This window comes from Solanum dulcamara, chromosome 8 (genome assembly GCF_947179165.1).
Source record: "Solanum dulcamara chromosome 8, daSolDulc1.2, whole genome shotgun sequence".
NCBI lineage: Eukaryota > Viridiplantae > Streptophyta > Magnoliopsida > Solanales > Solanaceae > Solanum > Solanum dulcamara.
The window spans coordinates 78636297-78649238 of NC_077244.1; the positions used below are offsets into that span (position 1 = coordinate 78636297).

At 31.3% G+C, this 12942-nt stretch overlaps 2 protein-coding genes across 2 annotated transcripts; one reads left to right on the plus strand and one right to left on the minus strand.

The window, feature by feature from the left end:
• The first annotated feature begins 1018 nt into the window (after positions 1 to 1018).
• LOC129900950 (uncharacterized) lies at positions 1019 to 6252 on the plus strand. Its single transcript, XM_055976040.1, has 8 exons — positions 1019 to 1189; positions 1982 to 2239; positions 2888 to 3087; positions 3205 to 3555; positions 3703 to 3903; positions 4094 to 4164; positions 5499 to 5638; positions 5763 to 6252. The coding sequence occupies exons 1-8, from the start codon at positions 1150 to 1152 to the stop codon at positions 6074 to 6076; spliced, it is 1575 nt and encodes a 524-aa protein (XP_055832015.1). The 5' UTR covers positions 1019 to 1149; the 3' UTR covers positions 6077 to 6252.
• A 2930-nt stretch (positions 6253 to 9182) lies between these two features.
• Positions 9183 to 10850, minus strand: LOC129901180 (LOB domain-containing protein 16-like). The gene is made up of 2 exons (XM_055976302.1): positions 10529 to 10850; positions 9183 to 9508 (listed from the first exon to the last, which is right to left on the minus strand). Exons 1-2 carry the CDS (start codon positions 10817 to 10819, stop codon positions 9200 to 9202), a joined length of 600 nt encoding a protein of 199 aa, XP_055832277.1. The 5' UTR covers positions 10820 to 10850; the 3' UTR covers positions 9183 to 9199.
• Between the last annotated feature and the right edge of the window lie 2092 nt (positions 10851 to 12942).

A 12942-nucleotide genomic window follows, 5' to 3' on the forward strand; every position in this document is an offset into this window, starting at 1 on the left:
AGGAGTTTAGTTGTGAAATATTTATATAATGAAATTGTGGATATATTACATTTAGGTGGCATTTGGTTTGGACTAGTGGGAAAACAATCATAAAATCCAACGTTGTTAATATAGTATTATTTGGCTCAATAAGTGTAATGTTTGCAGGTACTTTTTTATCGTGTAATTGGTAAAATTACTACTATATGATTAGGAGATAACATGTTTGAGCCATGAAAATGACTACAAAAAATATGAATAAGATTGCATAGTAATAAATTTTTTTGAACCAACTTTTTTTCGAAACTTGTAAATATCAATAGCTCAGTAATATCATAATATCTCTTTGAATAGAAATAGAGTTAATGATAAAAAATACACTTAAATTATTTCAATTTATTGAGTTCTATACTTGAACTATTGCGATTATGAGTTTCATACTAGAACAACCACTCAATAGTTAGTGAAAGATGACTGCTCTGTCTACAAACACTTCTAGGCGCATTTGTCCATAACATGTTCATTTACTTGGCATATATAACGTTCGTTTACTTGGCATATATAACGTCTCTAAGTTGACACATTGATTATTTTATATATTTTTCAATTGATTTTTTTAAAACTCTAAACTCATCCTTTCCAAGCCAAAGATATCGATACCTCGACTAAGACGAGACCACCACTAAAAGGGTGGAGAAGAAGAAGTCGCATGTAATAGTAGAGAATAGATTAATTTATTCGATGATTATTTTTAACCTTAACTTTTAACCTAATATTAATTTATTTAGCTTTGTCACGATGAAATTGTTTCTCCATGTGACAAAATTCTTAAATAAAAGTGAGTGCAATACAAATATCATTAGAAATTAGTTGATGTTTCAGGTAGAAAACTCATGCTCTCAATAATTTAGATGTGTTTTTGATCTTTTAACACGCAAAAACATAATAATTTAAATCTAACTATTTTTAGTAATACTTGCATAAGGTGCTTCTAAACGAACAAAAAAAAGCTTTCAAGGTGAAAAATATGACTGTTAAAGACCATAATGCCCATTCTATTAGTTTCTTGTGCGTACCAATTTTGACCATCGCAGCGGCGAAACTCCACAGTATTTTGGTTGCAAAGTTGGATTGTTGAGTAGTAAGCTATCTTCGTTTTCTTCAGTTTTGATGGCTAATCGATCTCTCAAGCGTTTTCTCAACAATATAGGTCAGTCTAACTACCCCCTTACGTTTTTCTTTTTCTTTGGGTTTAGCTCTCTGCATTCTCTCCTCTCCTAAACCTAACATCTAATCAATTTTCTGAATTCTGTTATCTCCGATGGCTGAATGCCAGACTCCCAAATATAGATAAATGGTTATGTAGGGTTCACATATCTGATACTACCTACGGGGATAGAGGTCTGATAAAAGAATTGGGGAAGAAAGACAGTAGGGGGTCGGCCTTCTAGGTCGAGCTGCCTAGTGCGATTTTCCTCTTCTGTGTGGATTGGGAGCTATTGCACAGGATCAGGTTTACCATTTGTACCCAAAGGATAGCTGCTGCGAGTACCAAACAACAACAACATACCCACTAATCACACAGGTGGGATCTGGGGAGGGTAGTGTATATGTGAACCTTACTTCTACAAAGTAGAGAGGCTGTTTCTGATAGACTGGGGTACCCTTGTCAACAACAAAAAAAGAATTGGGGAGAAAGATTGACATTTGTACTGTTATGCATAAGAATAAAATCCATGGTCCAAAGCAAATATTTTGACAATTAGATACTTATTCTTTTTTTTTTTCATTCTTAGAAACAGAAAATGACACTTATGAGGTATAACTTAGTATGTATACAGTTGAATCGGGAGACTTGCGGGTAAGTGTGAAGGTTAATGTAGCGAAAACTTGTTATATGTGCTGGATAAATAATCTGTTGGTATTTTGTTGTTTGTTCTTTTCATTTAGAATATCTAATCTTTCAAATCATTGTCAAGATAATTGTAATTCTGTCTGGCAGGTTTCAGTAGTGGTATCTCAAGGAAACGTGTCTCCAACCAGAGATTTGTCTACAACATTCTCACCCGGTGTCAATCAAATGGTTCAAACACAGATGGTCATAAGCCCGAAGAAAAGAGCATAAGCCATGGTCCAGGGCGCAGTAAATATGATCTTGACAATGATGATTTTCATGATAATAAGTGGAAATTAGAGCTTGCTTGGCTCTCTAAAGCTATTGAACCTGCGGTCCAACTTTGCAGATGGGCTTTGTCAACAGGTTCGTTTAACCTCCATTGTTTCAAGGCATCAATGTTTCTCTATGATGCTTCATTCATATAGTAGCTTCGAGAGTTTGGACCTACAGAACAATGTCATGTTGCAGAGGACGAAACGCTAATATCATATTTGTGACATTTATAATGAATTAGGACATTCCTCAACTTGTTCGTTCTTGTAAATATTTTATATAGAGCAATTTTTGCTGTGGTTTCTACTTGTTGTTTGACCTCCTAATGACTACGTATAGGATGTTTAGGACTCATCTGTCATTTTTCACACTGTGGTTGCAATTGTATTTATCGATCTAAAACAAATGGATTCAATCAAGTTGGCATGAATGGTTGATTAAAATGAATTCACATCTTGCTTTAAGTTCTGAAAACCAGTCAAAGAGATCTTTGATTCTCGAATCTGCTGATATGCAGACCCTTCTTAAAAATCATTATCACACATTGGTGATTTGAGGGGGTGGGGGGAGTCATTCATATTGATAATCTGAAGAAAGATTCAAAAGTTCAGGATAGATTTCAAGTCAGTGGTTGAAATCTTTACTCTAATCCAAATTCAATCTCAAGTTTAGGTGGCAACGCTTTTGCGTCTTACCAAAACTAGCTCCAGTTGTGAAGGCTGATTTAATTCTTTGCAGGAAATGGAAATGGAGACAAACTTCCACCGACCAATAAATCTCTTGCAGAGATATTTGCCAGCATTCAACGTAGTAAATTGGGACTTCAGGATTGGAGTCTCACTGATCTTACCATAGGCCTATATCTCATATATCTTCAGCAAGCATCCACCAGTCCTATTGAGGATGTTAAGGGTGAACAGATATACTCTGATTTGATAGTAAATACCAGAACCTTATATTATAAGTGTTTGGATTCTGACTAAGCCGGCCTTCTCAAAATTTAACTTTTTCCTATTGCTATTTGTGACTCTAATAAGATGAGCCTTTCTGATTAGGTTCAAGATCTCATCTACCACACTGAACTGGCTAAGGGTGCTTATAAAGATTGCACTACCGCACTTGCAAGGAATTGTATGCTCCGGGAAAGTAATGTTGTCAAATTCATAAAAAATTCCAGTGTGTTGAGGCCTGGATATTATATAGGAATTGACAAGCGGAAAAAACTTGTAATTCTTGGAATTCGTGGAACTCATACAGTATATGATCTCATAACTGACATTGTTTCTTCAAGTCATGAAGAGATCACGCTCGAGGGTTACTCCACTCACTTTGGAACTTCTGAGGCTGCTCGTTGGTTCCTTACTCACGAGATGGGCACCATTAGGAACTGCCTTGAGAAACACAAGGTGGACATCTTTTCATTTGCAATTTGTTTTCTTTACACTGACTCAACAAGGAGGAAAGAAAAACAAAAAATAAAAATCTCGGACTAGTTTTCATGTGTATGTAAACCTCTTTTATATCCCCATTCAGCATGACTAATTCATCCACAGGGATTTAGGTTAAGGCTTGTTGGTCATTCCCTTGGAGGGGCAACAGCTTCGTTGCTGGCTATCATGCTTCGAAATATGTCGTCCCGAGAACTTGGTTTTAGTCCAGATATTGTTTCAGCAGTTGGATATGCTACGCCGCCATGTGTTTCTAGAGAACTTGCCGAAAGTTGCTCTGAATATGTCTCAACAGTGGTAATGCAGGTCAGTAACCGATCCATACAGTCCATTTTGTTTTTGTTTTTTCCTTCTTAAGATATTTTAATAACGAATCAATAGCGGAATATTTTTCTCAGATGTTTGTTTTCATCAACTTTACTATGTTTTTCCAGCTAGGTTCTTATTGAAGCACATACTGATTGACTGCTGGATTCCACTATGTTTTGTGATGTAGGATGATATAATTCCAAGGTTAAGTATCCCCTCCCTCACAAGGCTTAGGAATGAAATTCTTCAAACTAACTGGTAAGCAAATGAAATGTTAAGGATGGTCCTAGGTTCCTCTCAGTTATTCTGCTTGTGTTATATTAAACTTGATTCTGTGGCCCTAGATTGCATATAAATGTACTTGCATATCATGCAATTAATAGGCTATATTTCAGTATCTCATTCTTGTTGCTATTTCTTCTCTCTTTCCTTTCAGTACTTGTAATTAAAAAATTCTAGAATCAACTGTTTCTTGCTAGTTGCTACAATAAATGAAAGTCAGAATGACTTTTTATTAAGGGCATATTACGAGTAACAATTGATAGAGCTGCAAAATGGTGTTTTGCCGTTTCCCACCCCTTACAACCCCTTTCTTGCTTACATCTCCTAACACAAGGAATATACAAAACTTACAAGTTGAAATGAGTCGATCAATCTTGATGCTTGTCATTTGAGGAGGTAAGCTAATGAAGCACTCTAATGAAGATGAAAGATCTTTAGTTTCCACATAATCTTTGTCTTCTTCGCTACTCCAGAATTTTACTCTCTTGTTCAGTGTAACCTTGTCCAGAATATTACATGAAGCACTCTAATGCAGTAGCTTTTCTTCTTTTTTCTTTTTAGTGCTTTGTGGGGGTGTTGTGTGAGTCAAGTAGTTCAGTATGTTACATGATGTTAATTGTGAATTATTATTATCCTTACCTTTTAGAAGTTCAAATTGGCACACAATTGTCCCATTGTCCATTGATTCTGATATTGCTTCTGAGGTGAATTCTACCAGCCTAAGTCAATAGAACATGAATTGGCAGATCTTGTTAAGGAAGTGAAGGAGGCTAGGAAATGGAATGAAGGAGCAATAGTGATTTCGTCAGTTGAAATTATAGTCAATGATGTAAGTTTGTAAGATGTAGCTTGCATGGTTTCAAAAGCCACATGTGATGTTACCAGCCAATACCGGAAGTTCTTAAAACCATAGGGAGGTAACATGAATCTTATATAGTATTATAAGCTAGATAGAGAATGAGAATGACAATGAGAATGCTCTGCTACAAAGAGTAAAAAGGGGAAAAAAGGCACAACGAAGGGTGTAGTAATCGGCGAAATGCTCTGGGGTAAGTGCAGAGAGACTTCGAGACCTAGCTTTGCTGTGTGTTGAAATCACAAGTTCTGTTTCTTCTTTCTCTTTTCCTCTTTGTTGGGTTTCATCTTGTACCACCTGTAGGATTTTTGGGGGTTGAGTTCACATAGATTAAAAATAAGCATTTTAATGTATGTAACTGAAGAGATATGGAAGGAAAAAGTATAAAAATGAATAGATGATTCCAGGGAGATCACATTCGCTAACCTTTTTTCCCCCTCTTTATCTTGTCTAGGGTGAGTGTTCTTCAGAAGGAAGACTGGAGAGGTGTTGTAGACTTGTTTACAAATGCAAAGCAGGTCGTATCTTCTGTGCAAGATGTAGCTCGGAGACTTGCTGATTATGCTAAATTACGAGGGCAAACTAAGCACTCTGGTATGTTCATGAGCATTGGAATGGCTTTTACTAATTCTACATTTCAATTAGACTCACAAATGTGATTCTAGACATCCTTGCTTCATATTTTAAACATACTCAGATGTCAATATCACTTGTACAGAGTCTACGGTTCCACGTGTTACAAATACCTCCAACTCCAAAGGCAATACATCATCTCTTGTGAGACAGGAAGGTGATGCTGAGTTGTTTGTGCCCGGAACTCTTTATATTTTGAAGAGGAATGTAAACACGAGAAACGAAGGTAACAGTGCCGAATGTTTCACACTTTGGAAGAGACACTCGGGGGAGCATTTTCAGAGGATACTGCTTTCTAATAACTTAATTTCTGACCACAAGTGTGATAGCCATTATTATGCATTGAGGGATGTTCTTAAAGGTTTGCCTGGTTCAACTGATGAAGCTGTTATCCGATAATACATTTCAAATATTTGCTCTTTTTGTGTAAAATACTGATCTCATTATTCCACGGCTTGTGGGAGGTAGCTAGCTGGTCCCATATTGGCCTCGTTAGTAGCTTTACAGGTAAAACATTTACATTGTCCTCAAAGATGAGAATTGATGTAATTTTGAGCTTATAATTTCTTTTTTTTTTATTAGAGTCTTGGTTCGATTGGTGATACCATAATACCAGGAAATATTCCAGTATTTTTCAACTATATCTTCTTGATTTTCCTTAGAACTTGTACTGCTATTACAAACATATAACCAAAAGGCAATCAAGCTATGTATTTCTTGAAAATAATATAGTCACAAACGACCAACAGCTATAATTTGACAAGCTAATGAATTTTTTTGAATTTTTCTTTTCTTATACCATTGCAGATATGTTACTTGTTTAATATTTCTCTCATATATTTTTCAACTTTAATTCTTTTAATGTTTGCAATAGCTATGAAATTTTATGTCTTGGTTTGATATTTGTTCATAATCGAGGATATTTCAAAATTATTATCTTTTATCTCATCAATTAAACGAACTCGTTTATACCATGATTTTTTGAACATTGAATATGCATGTTACTTTTTTGTCTTGTACTGCAAGAGTGCAAGACCAACTGGATGATAAAGTCGTAGCCTTTTTTCTCTTCTAAGGTAGACGGCTAATAGACAAATTTATCTCCCTCCTTTAATTCGCTTTCATGAAATTATTTTTATTTATCTATGTTTGACTCAAAATATTTTTAAAAAATAATATTTCTATTAATTATAAGTCATTTAAATATTAAAAAATAAATAATATTTAATAACAAGGGTAAAATAAATACAAAATGATAAATTATTCTTGGTTTTCTACACTGGAAAAATAAAGTTGGACAACTATATTTAATATATTGGATAAGTAAAAATAGACGGAGGGAGTAAATGACTACCAATGGCTTACCTAAAGTTGTTTAATAAGACCTTGCCGTCTACCAACATAGATTGTGATACAGTTGTGAGTCTGTTTCACCCTTAATCAGAGATCTTGGGTTTGAGCCCTGGGTATGAATTTTTTTTGTTGGAAGCGTCACTTCCGAATGAACGCTGCAGTGCACGATCTGAATTTAATCGGAGCTTCACGGATTTCGAACACCAAATAAAAAACAAAACAAAAAAGACGTTGCCTTCTAGAACTTGAAATCTAATCAACAGGGAGACAAATGGCTTCAAGGAATAATTGTTTTTTTCTTACTTCCTCCTTCCTACGTTTTTGAGCGTCCCAATATAATTTACTTTGAGATTTAGGACAGAGAAAAAAAAATCACTTACTTTTATTAAATAGGGGTAAGTTTAGTAAAACTACCACTAGTATTTATTTCTTTAGTTTATTTTTATTTGTCTATTATTTTAAAAAATAAATTTTTATTTTTATTTCACTTTTAACATATCAATAAAAGAGAATTTATTTATTCATGTTTTAACTTAGTATTAATTACTTATTTTTCAAAAAACACTCAAGACCTAATACTAAATATCAATTAATAGGGATAATGTGGTAAATGACCATGTCATAATTGGTTTTTAATGGGTGTGCTAAGTCAGATGTGACATGTAAAAGTGAATGAAGGGAGTATTATTTTCATGAGCGTGAAAAAAATAAAAAACCAATTAAAAAGAGACAGAGAATAATTTTAATTAATGAAGTCTATACTAAACAACTTTTAGAAATCTCTCTTTATCATCTCCAAACATGTTTAAGAAACTTAATTTCGTTGGTAGGAAAAAAAAAGCCTTAATCATGTTGCACGGGAAATTGGTTTGACCTAAAGCTAGAGCTAATTAAATTTGTTCATCATTTTACAAAAGTTGCAGTCCATCAAGGGGACATTTTGTCTGAGAATTCGAGTACAAGGGCTTATGATTATGGGATATTAAAGTTGTAAAATAGTACTTAATATTCTACTTAATTAATCACACCTTTAATTTGTGGAAAATTTGATTTAGTAAACACTTCTCAACTCTAACGTGTGCTCGACTTCAAAATCATCATCATAAAGTGTTACTAGTATTCTCGGGTGCTCATTAGGTATATAAGTTAATTATTTAAAAACTTAAAATATATTATCTCCTTTTATTATATATATACATTACACTCAATGTAAGATGTAAAACTCTAGGCCTATTCCAATTGACGCCAATATGTATTCCTTCTATTTCATATTAACTGAATTTCTAGAGGATTTTTTCATTATTCAAAATAGTTAAATTGTTAAAAAATAAAGAAAAATGTTTGAATCTTTTTCCATTTTACCCTTTCCATTAATGAAGTTTTGTAATTTCCTAAGAGTAAACTGCACTATTTACAAAGTTATACTCCAATCAGGACTACTTGTATTTATGATTTCAGATTTAATCATCTTTATGATGTTGATTAAAAAAAGGGTAATAGAGAAAAATATGATTCAAATTTTGTCCTTGAATGCTTTTCTTAATATGTGTGCATTACCTTAAAAATTCAACTAATATGAAATAGTGGGAATATAATTAAAAAAAGATTACATATACTAAGTGATAAACTTTTCTACATAACAGATGCTTGAAATATGTATAAAAGAATTTTCAAAATATGATATAAAAGTGTCTAATTATAAAAACTTCATTCTATGTTGAGATAATCAATGAAACAGATCGTAATTCAGAAATTTAAATAAAAGTTATTGTTAAATTTAAGGATCGTCGATATATTGAGCATGTGTATTTTCTTTCTCATAATTCATAGTCGATATTATCTTAAGCAAAAACCAGAACTTTATTAGGCCACACTTTCACATTTTTTATTTAATTTTGAGTCAATCTTTTGAAGTGGAAAAATGCCTGTTTTAGGCTTTGGCCTTGCACCCCCCCCCCCCCTCCCCAATGTCTATATACAAATACAAATGATGCCACCGAATTAACTTTACTATTCAGACTAACTTGAATATATCTTTTCCATTAAACATCTACTATTTCTTACGAGTACAGTATCATTATCGAATAACTTTATCTATCAAATCGAAGAAGGACTGAATTTTTCCATACCCTAAAAAACCAATGGTTGAAGTTCACTCAAATTAGATTCCTAGGTACTACTATAAGGTTGATACAAAAAATGGTCTAGGCTTTGTATGTCTTGGATATTCATTATGACATGCCCATCACTATAATGATCAGCAGATTCCAATGAGCTACTTTGTGGTGATGAGTTGGATTTCACATTAATATAATTTGGATAATTAGCTGGAAAGGATGAACTTGTCATTTCTCCACTTGATGATGCCATATTATTGTTCAACATCCATTGAGGATTATAACAAATATTGTTTGAATTCATTAAGCTTTGAGCTAGCTTCCCTTTCACTTGCATCAGTTCAGACTCTAAATATGCTACCTGACAAATATATCCAAAAACAATAAATCAATTTCACAACATTTTTTTAAAAAAAAGGACTCATTGGAGCATTTTGTGTTAGTATCATGGAGTAAGATGTAATTAATGATGGTTAAAAAATCTTCTACATTGCCATTTAATGTTATCGAAGATCTATCGAAAATAATTTTTATTTTGTTCATATCTAATTTATGGAATTAGATTGTTGTTATTATTGTCATGAGTGTAATTACTGTTGAGCATTATAGCCCATAATTAAAACTAGTCAATTATAAAAATTACCTTATTCTCATTTATTAATCATTAAGAAGAATTTGGTTAAATTTAATCTAATTTCATTTGCAAATTACATTTGCTCCATTTCATGCTTCAAAGGTTCTAACTTCTAAGGAAACATAAATTCCAAACTATACACAGAAGTTAAGATGATAAACAAACAAGATGAACTAAAAAAATAAAAACAAACTATATGAACTAGTTGTTAAATTCTTTTACAGTATGATCAGTTTTTAGCGTATATTAGTATATTTTAACTTATTATAGCATGTAATTAACTTGCTGACTCATTTTCTAGATTACTAATTCCCAACTTTTTTTATAAATAAAATATTAACCAATAGTTATCTTTTAGGCGTGAAGTTAATTAATTAAGCTACTTCCTAATAAGTTACTCATTCCATTTCCTTATGTTTTTAATGTTACATCTTTTAGGCGACATAATAATAGCAAAAATTCTTTTATACCGCATGCGCCAACATATAGAATTAATTAAGAAGAGATTATAATGGTATAAAACGCATTCAAATTATTCTTTTTTTTTTCTAATTTTATAATTTAACTATCGGTTAGAATGACGGTGATAGTTTAGGAAGGAAAATGAAACAATTAATGATCGAATTGTATTTTAATGCATAGATGATTATAGTTGATCAGATAGAAATAAAGAAACAGTTAGAACGTAAAATTCGTGAAAAAAAATGATAGAATTGACTTAGGGTTTGAGAGAAGTAATTAAAGTACCTGTTGTTGTAAAGCAAAGATGTTGGCAACACAACCATAGACAGGATCTTTAATCCTAGCTTGTGCTTCATAAGAAATTGTAACAACAGCATCACAACGATCATGTATAGGTACATTATGCAACAATTTAGACACATTACTTGCTCCAAACACTTTATGAATTGCAGCAAATTTTGAAGGGCCTTCTTCTGAGCTAAAATAAGGTGCAAATATACAATCAACAGCACATTTTCTCCTTAGAAATTTGCATGCACCACATGGTGACCCTGTCCCTCCAATACTACTTGCCATAGCCAAATAGGATGTGAAAATAATTAGATAGAAAAAATAATACTACTAATATAATAGAAAAAAGGGAAATTAATGGGGTGCACGAGTACACTAGGAAATGATGGAGAAATGAAATGTAAAGTGGAAAAAGAGTTTATTTATATAAGTGTGAAAGAGGGGACATGTAAGGTCTATGTGTAGGGTTTTAAGGGGACAATTATTAATGGCTTATGCCATAGTCAACAATGTGCATTTTTATATTGTTCCGTTTTTGTACTTACTATATACATATATGATTGCTTTTTTTAAGTTCTCAGGTTTTGTCTGATTTCGAAGGATAATATCAAATAATTTTAGTATTAAATTATAATGATACTTAAGTTGGTATTTAATCAATAAATTTGGGATGATTTATTTTGTGATTAATAATAGTATTGGAATAAGTTATATCTTTTTTTGGATGATACACTAATTTTGGATATCTCTTTAAATATTTTTTATATCTTACTTTTCACATTCATATATATTTATATTATTTTTAATATCATATATAACAACATTTATTCCTTATTTTTATGATAATTTTTCATATTTTTTCTATTAAGAATTATACTATATAATATAATTTTTATTTACAAATTTATTTGACTAATTCTTATATTTATTTATATTTTGATTTCTTATAAATTCTTTTTTACTTTAACAAACTTAAAATAAAAATTTTAAATTAAATAAGACGAAAGTTTTATTTTTAAATACATGCGGACATCATGAAAATGCACATATAAAAATATTTAAGGTAAAAAGGTGAAAGTTTTATTTTAAGATTCAATATTGAATAACTAAAGCTTGCAAAAAAAAAATATAAAAAACTAAATAAAGTGAAAGGTATTTTTGTAAACAAACAACTTATTCTTAAAATTTATGCAATGTATATTATTTTGAATACAACAAACTAAACACTCTAAGAAATAATCTCACTATAACTTATCCCATCATAATAAATTCAACATAACTAATTCGATCATAACTTGTATTCAAACCAAACGACCCCTTAATATATTAGTTCCAAATAGTGAAGAAGAAAATTAAATCCTTTTTAAATATATTTCCTATTAACGAAATTGTTTATTTTCGGTTTAGAACTCGAAAATTCTAATTATATATGAAGAAATTAAATTATCATTAGTATAACGCTTCTCTGTTGTTTGTTTACTAACTTTGCTAATGTACAGTCAAACTTCATAATAACTATTCTCGATCGATAATAATATTATATATTTTCTATAACGATAATTGCTATAAGAGTAAAAATATTCAGACGAATAATGTTGTATTTTAAAATTTATTTTCAAAAATATTACAATTTTATGTTTAGTTAAGGAGTGGCGGGGCCTAAGTTATTTGTCATGTTGTATAATTGAACGGTTACGTTTAATTTTTTAAAAGGAAGATAAATAATTTGTCCATCTTCATTTGTTAACTATTTTCCCCGCCGATCGCCGCACCTGGGAACTGCTGCTTTTTTTTTCTTTTATTATACTTTTCAAATTTTATTATTATGACTTCTCTATTTCATATTAGTTGATTCATGTTGATCTGATAGATTTTTTAAGAAAATTTTAATTAGAGATATACTTTTACTAAATCAAAGATATTTTGAAATTTTAAATTTGACTGCTATTTTTAATATAATTATTCAATATTAAAAAATAATAAAATTTTCTTAATTAGCTAAAATAAAATATTTATTTTTAGTAAGGGAGTACTACTACTCTTTTTATAGCTAATGACACGTGGAGATAAACTTACCGACAGCTTTATTTGACTTCTAATACTTCCATATGATAAGCTAAATTATTTTATACAGTTAGAGGGTCAAATATGGAGTAACGTCTTATTTTTAATCTCTTCATTCCTTCGAGAAGAAGAGAAGCAATATAATATATGGTCTCCTCATTAAAATAAGTTTGATATAAAAAGGACACATGGGTCTTTTTGGCATTACATTTGTTAAAGTACTACTACTACTACAACTTTTACTACTACTATAAATTGTGTGATTTTTTTTTGTACAATATAGCAGCTCAACAAATCAGTATGTAATATATAATTAATACATTTCTATATAGTTTGTGTATAAT

Bases quoted from the DNA above. Each gene is read 5' to 3' on its own strand.
- LOC129901180 (XM_055976302.1), bottom strand. From the start codon at position 10,819: ATGGCAAGTAGTATTGGAGGGACAGGGTCACCATGTGGTGCATGCAAA. The intron at 9,509-10,528 runs GTACTTTAATTA...TATATTTGTCAG, and splicing joins TCTTTGCTTTACAACAACAG to GTAGCATATTTAGAGTCTGA.
- LOC129900950 (XM_055976040.1), top strand. From the start codon at position 1,150: ATGGCTAATCGATCTCTCAAGCGTTTTCTCAACAATATAG. The intron at 2,240-2,887 runs GTTCGTTTAACC...AATTCTTTGCAG, and splicing joins CAGATGGGCTTTGTCAACAG to GAAATGGAAATGGAGACAAA. The intron at 3,556-3,702 runs GTGGACATCTTT...ATTCATCCACAG, and splicing joins ACTGCCTTGAGAAACACAAG to GGATTTAGGTTAAGGCTTGT.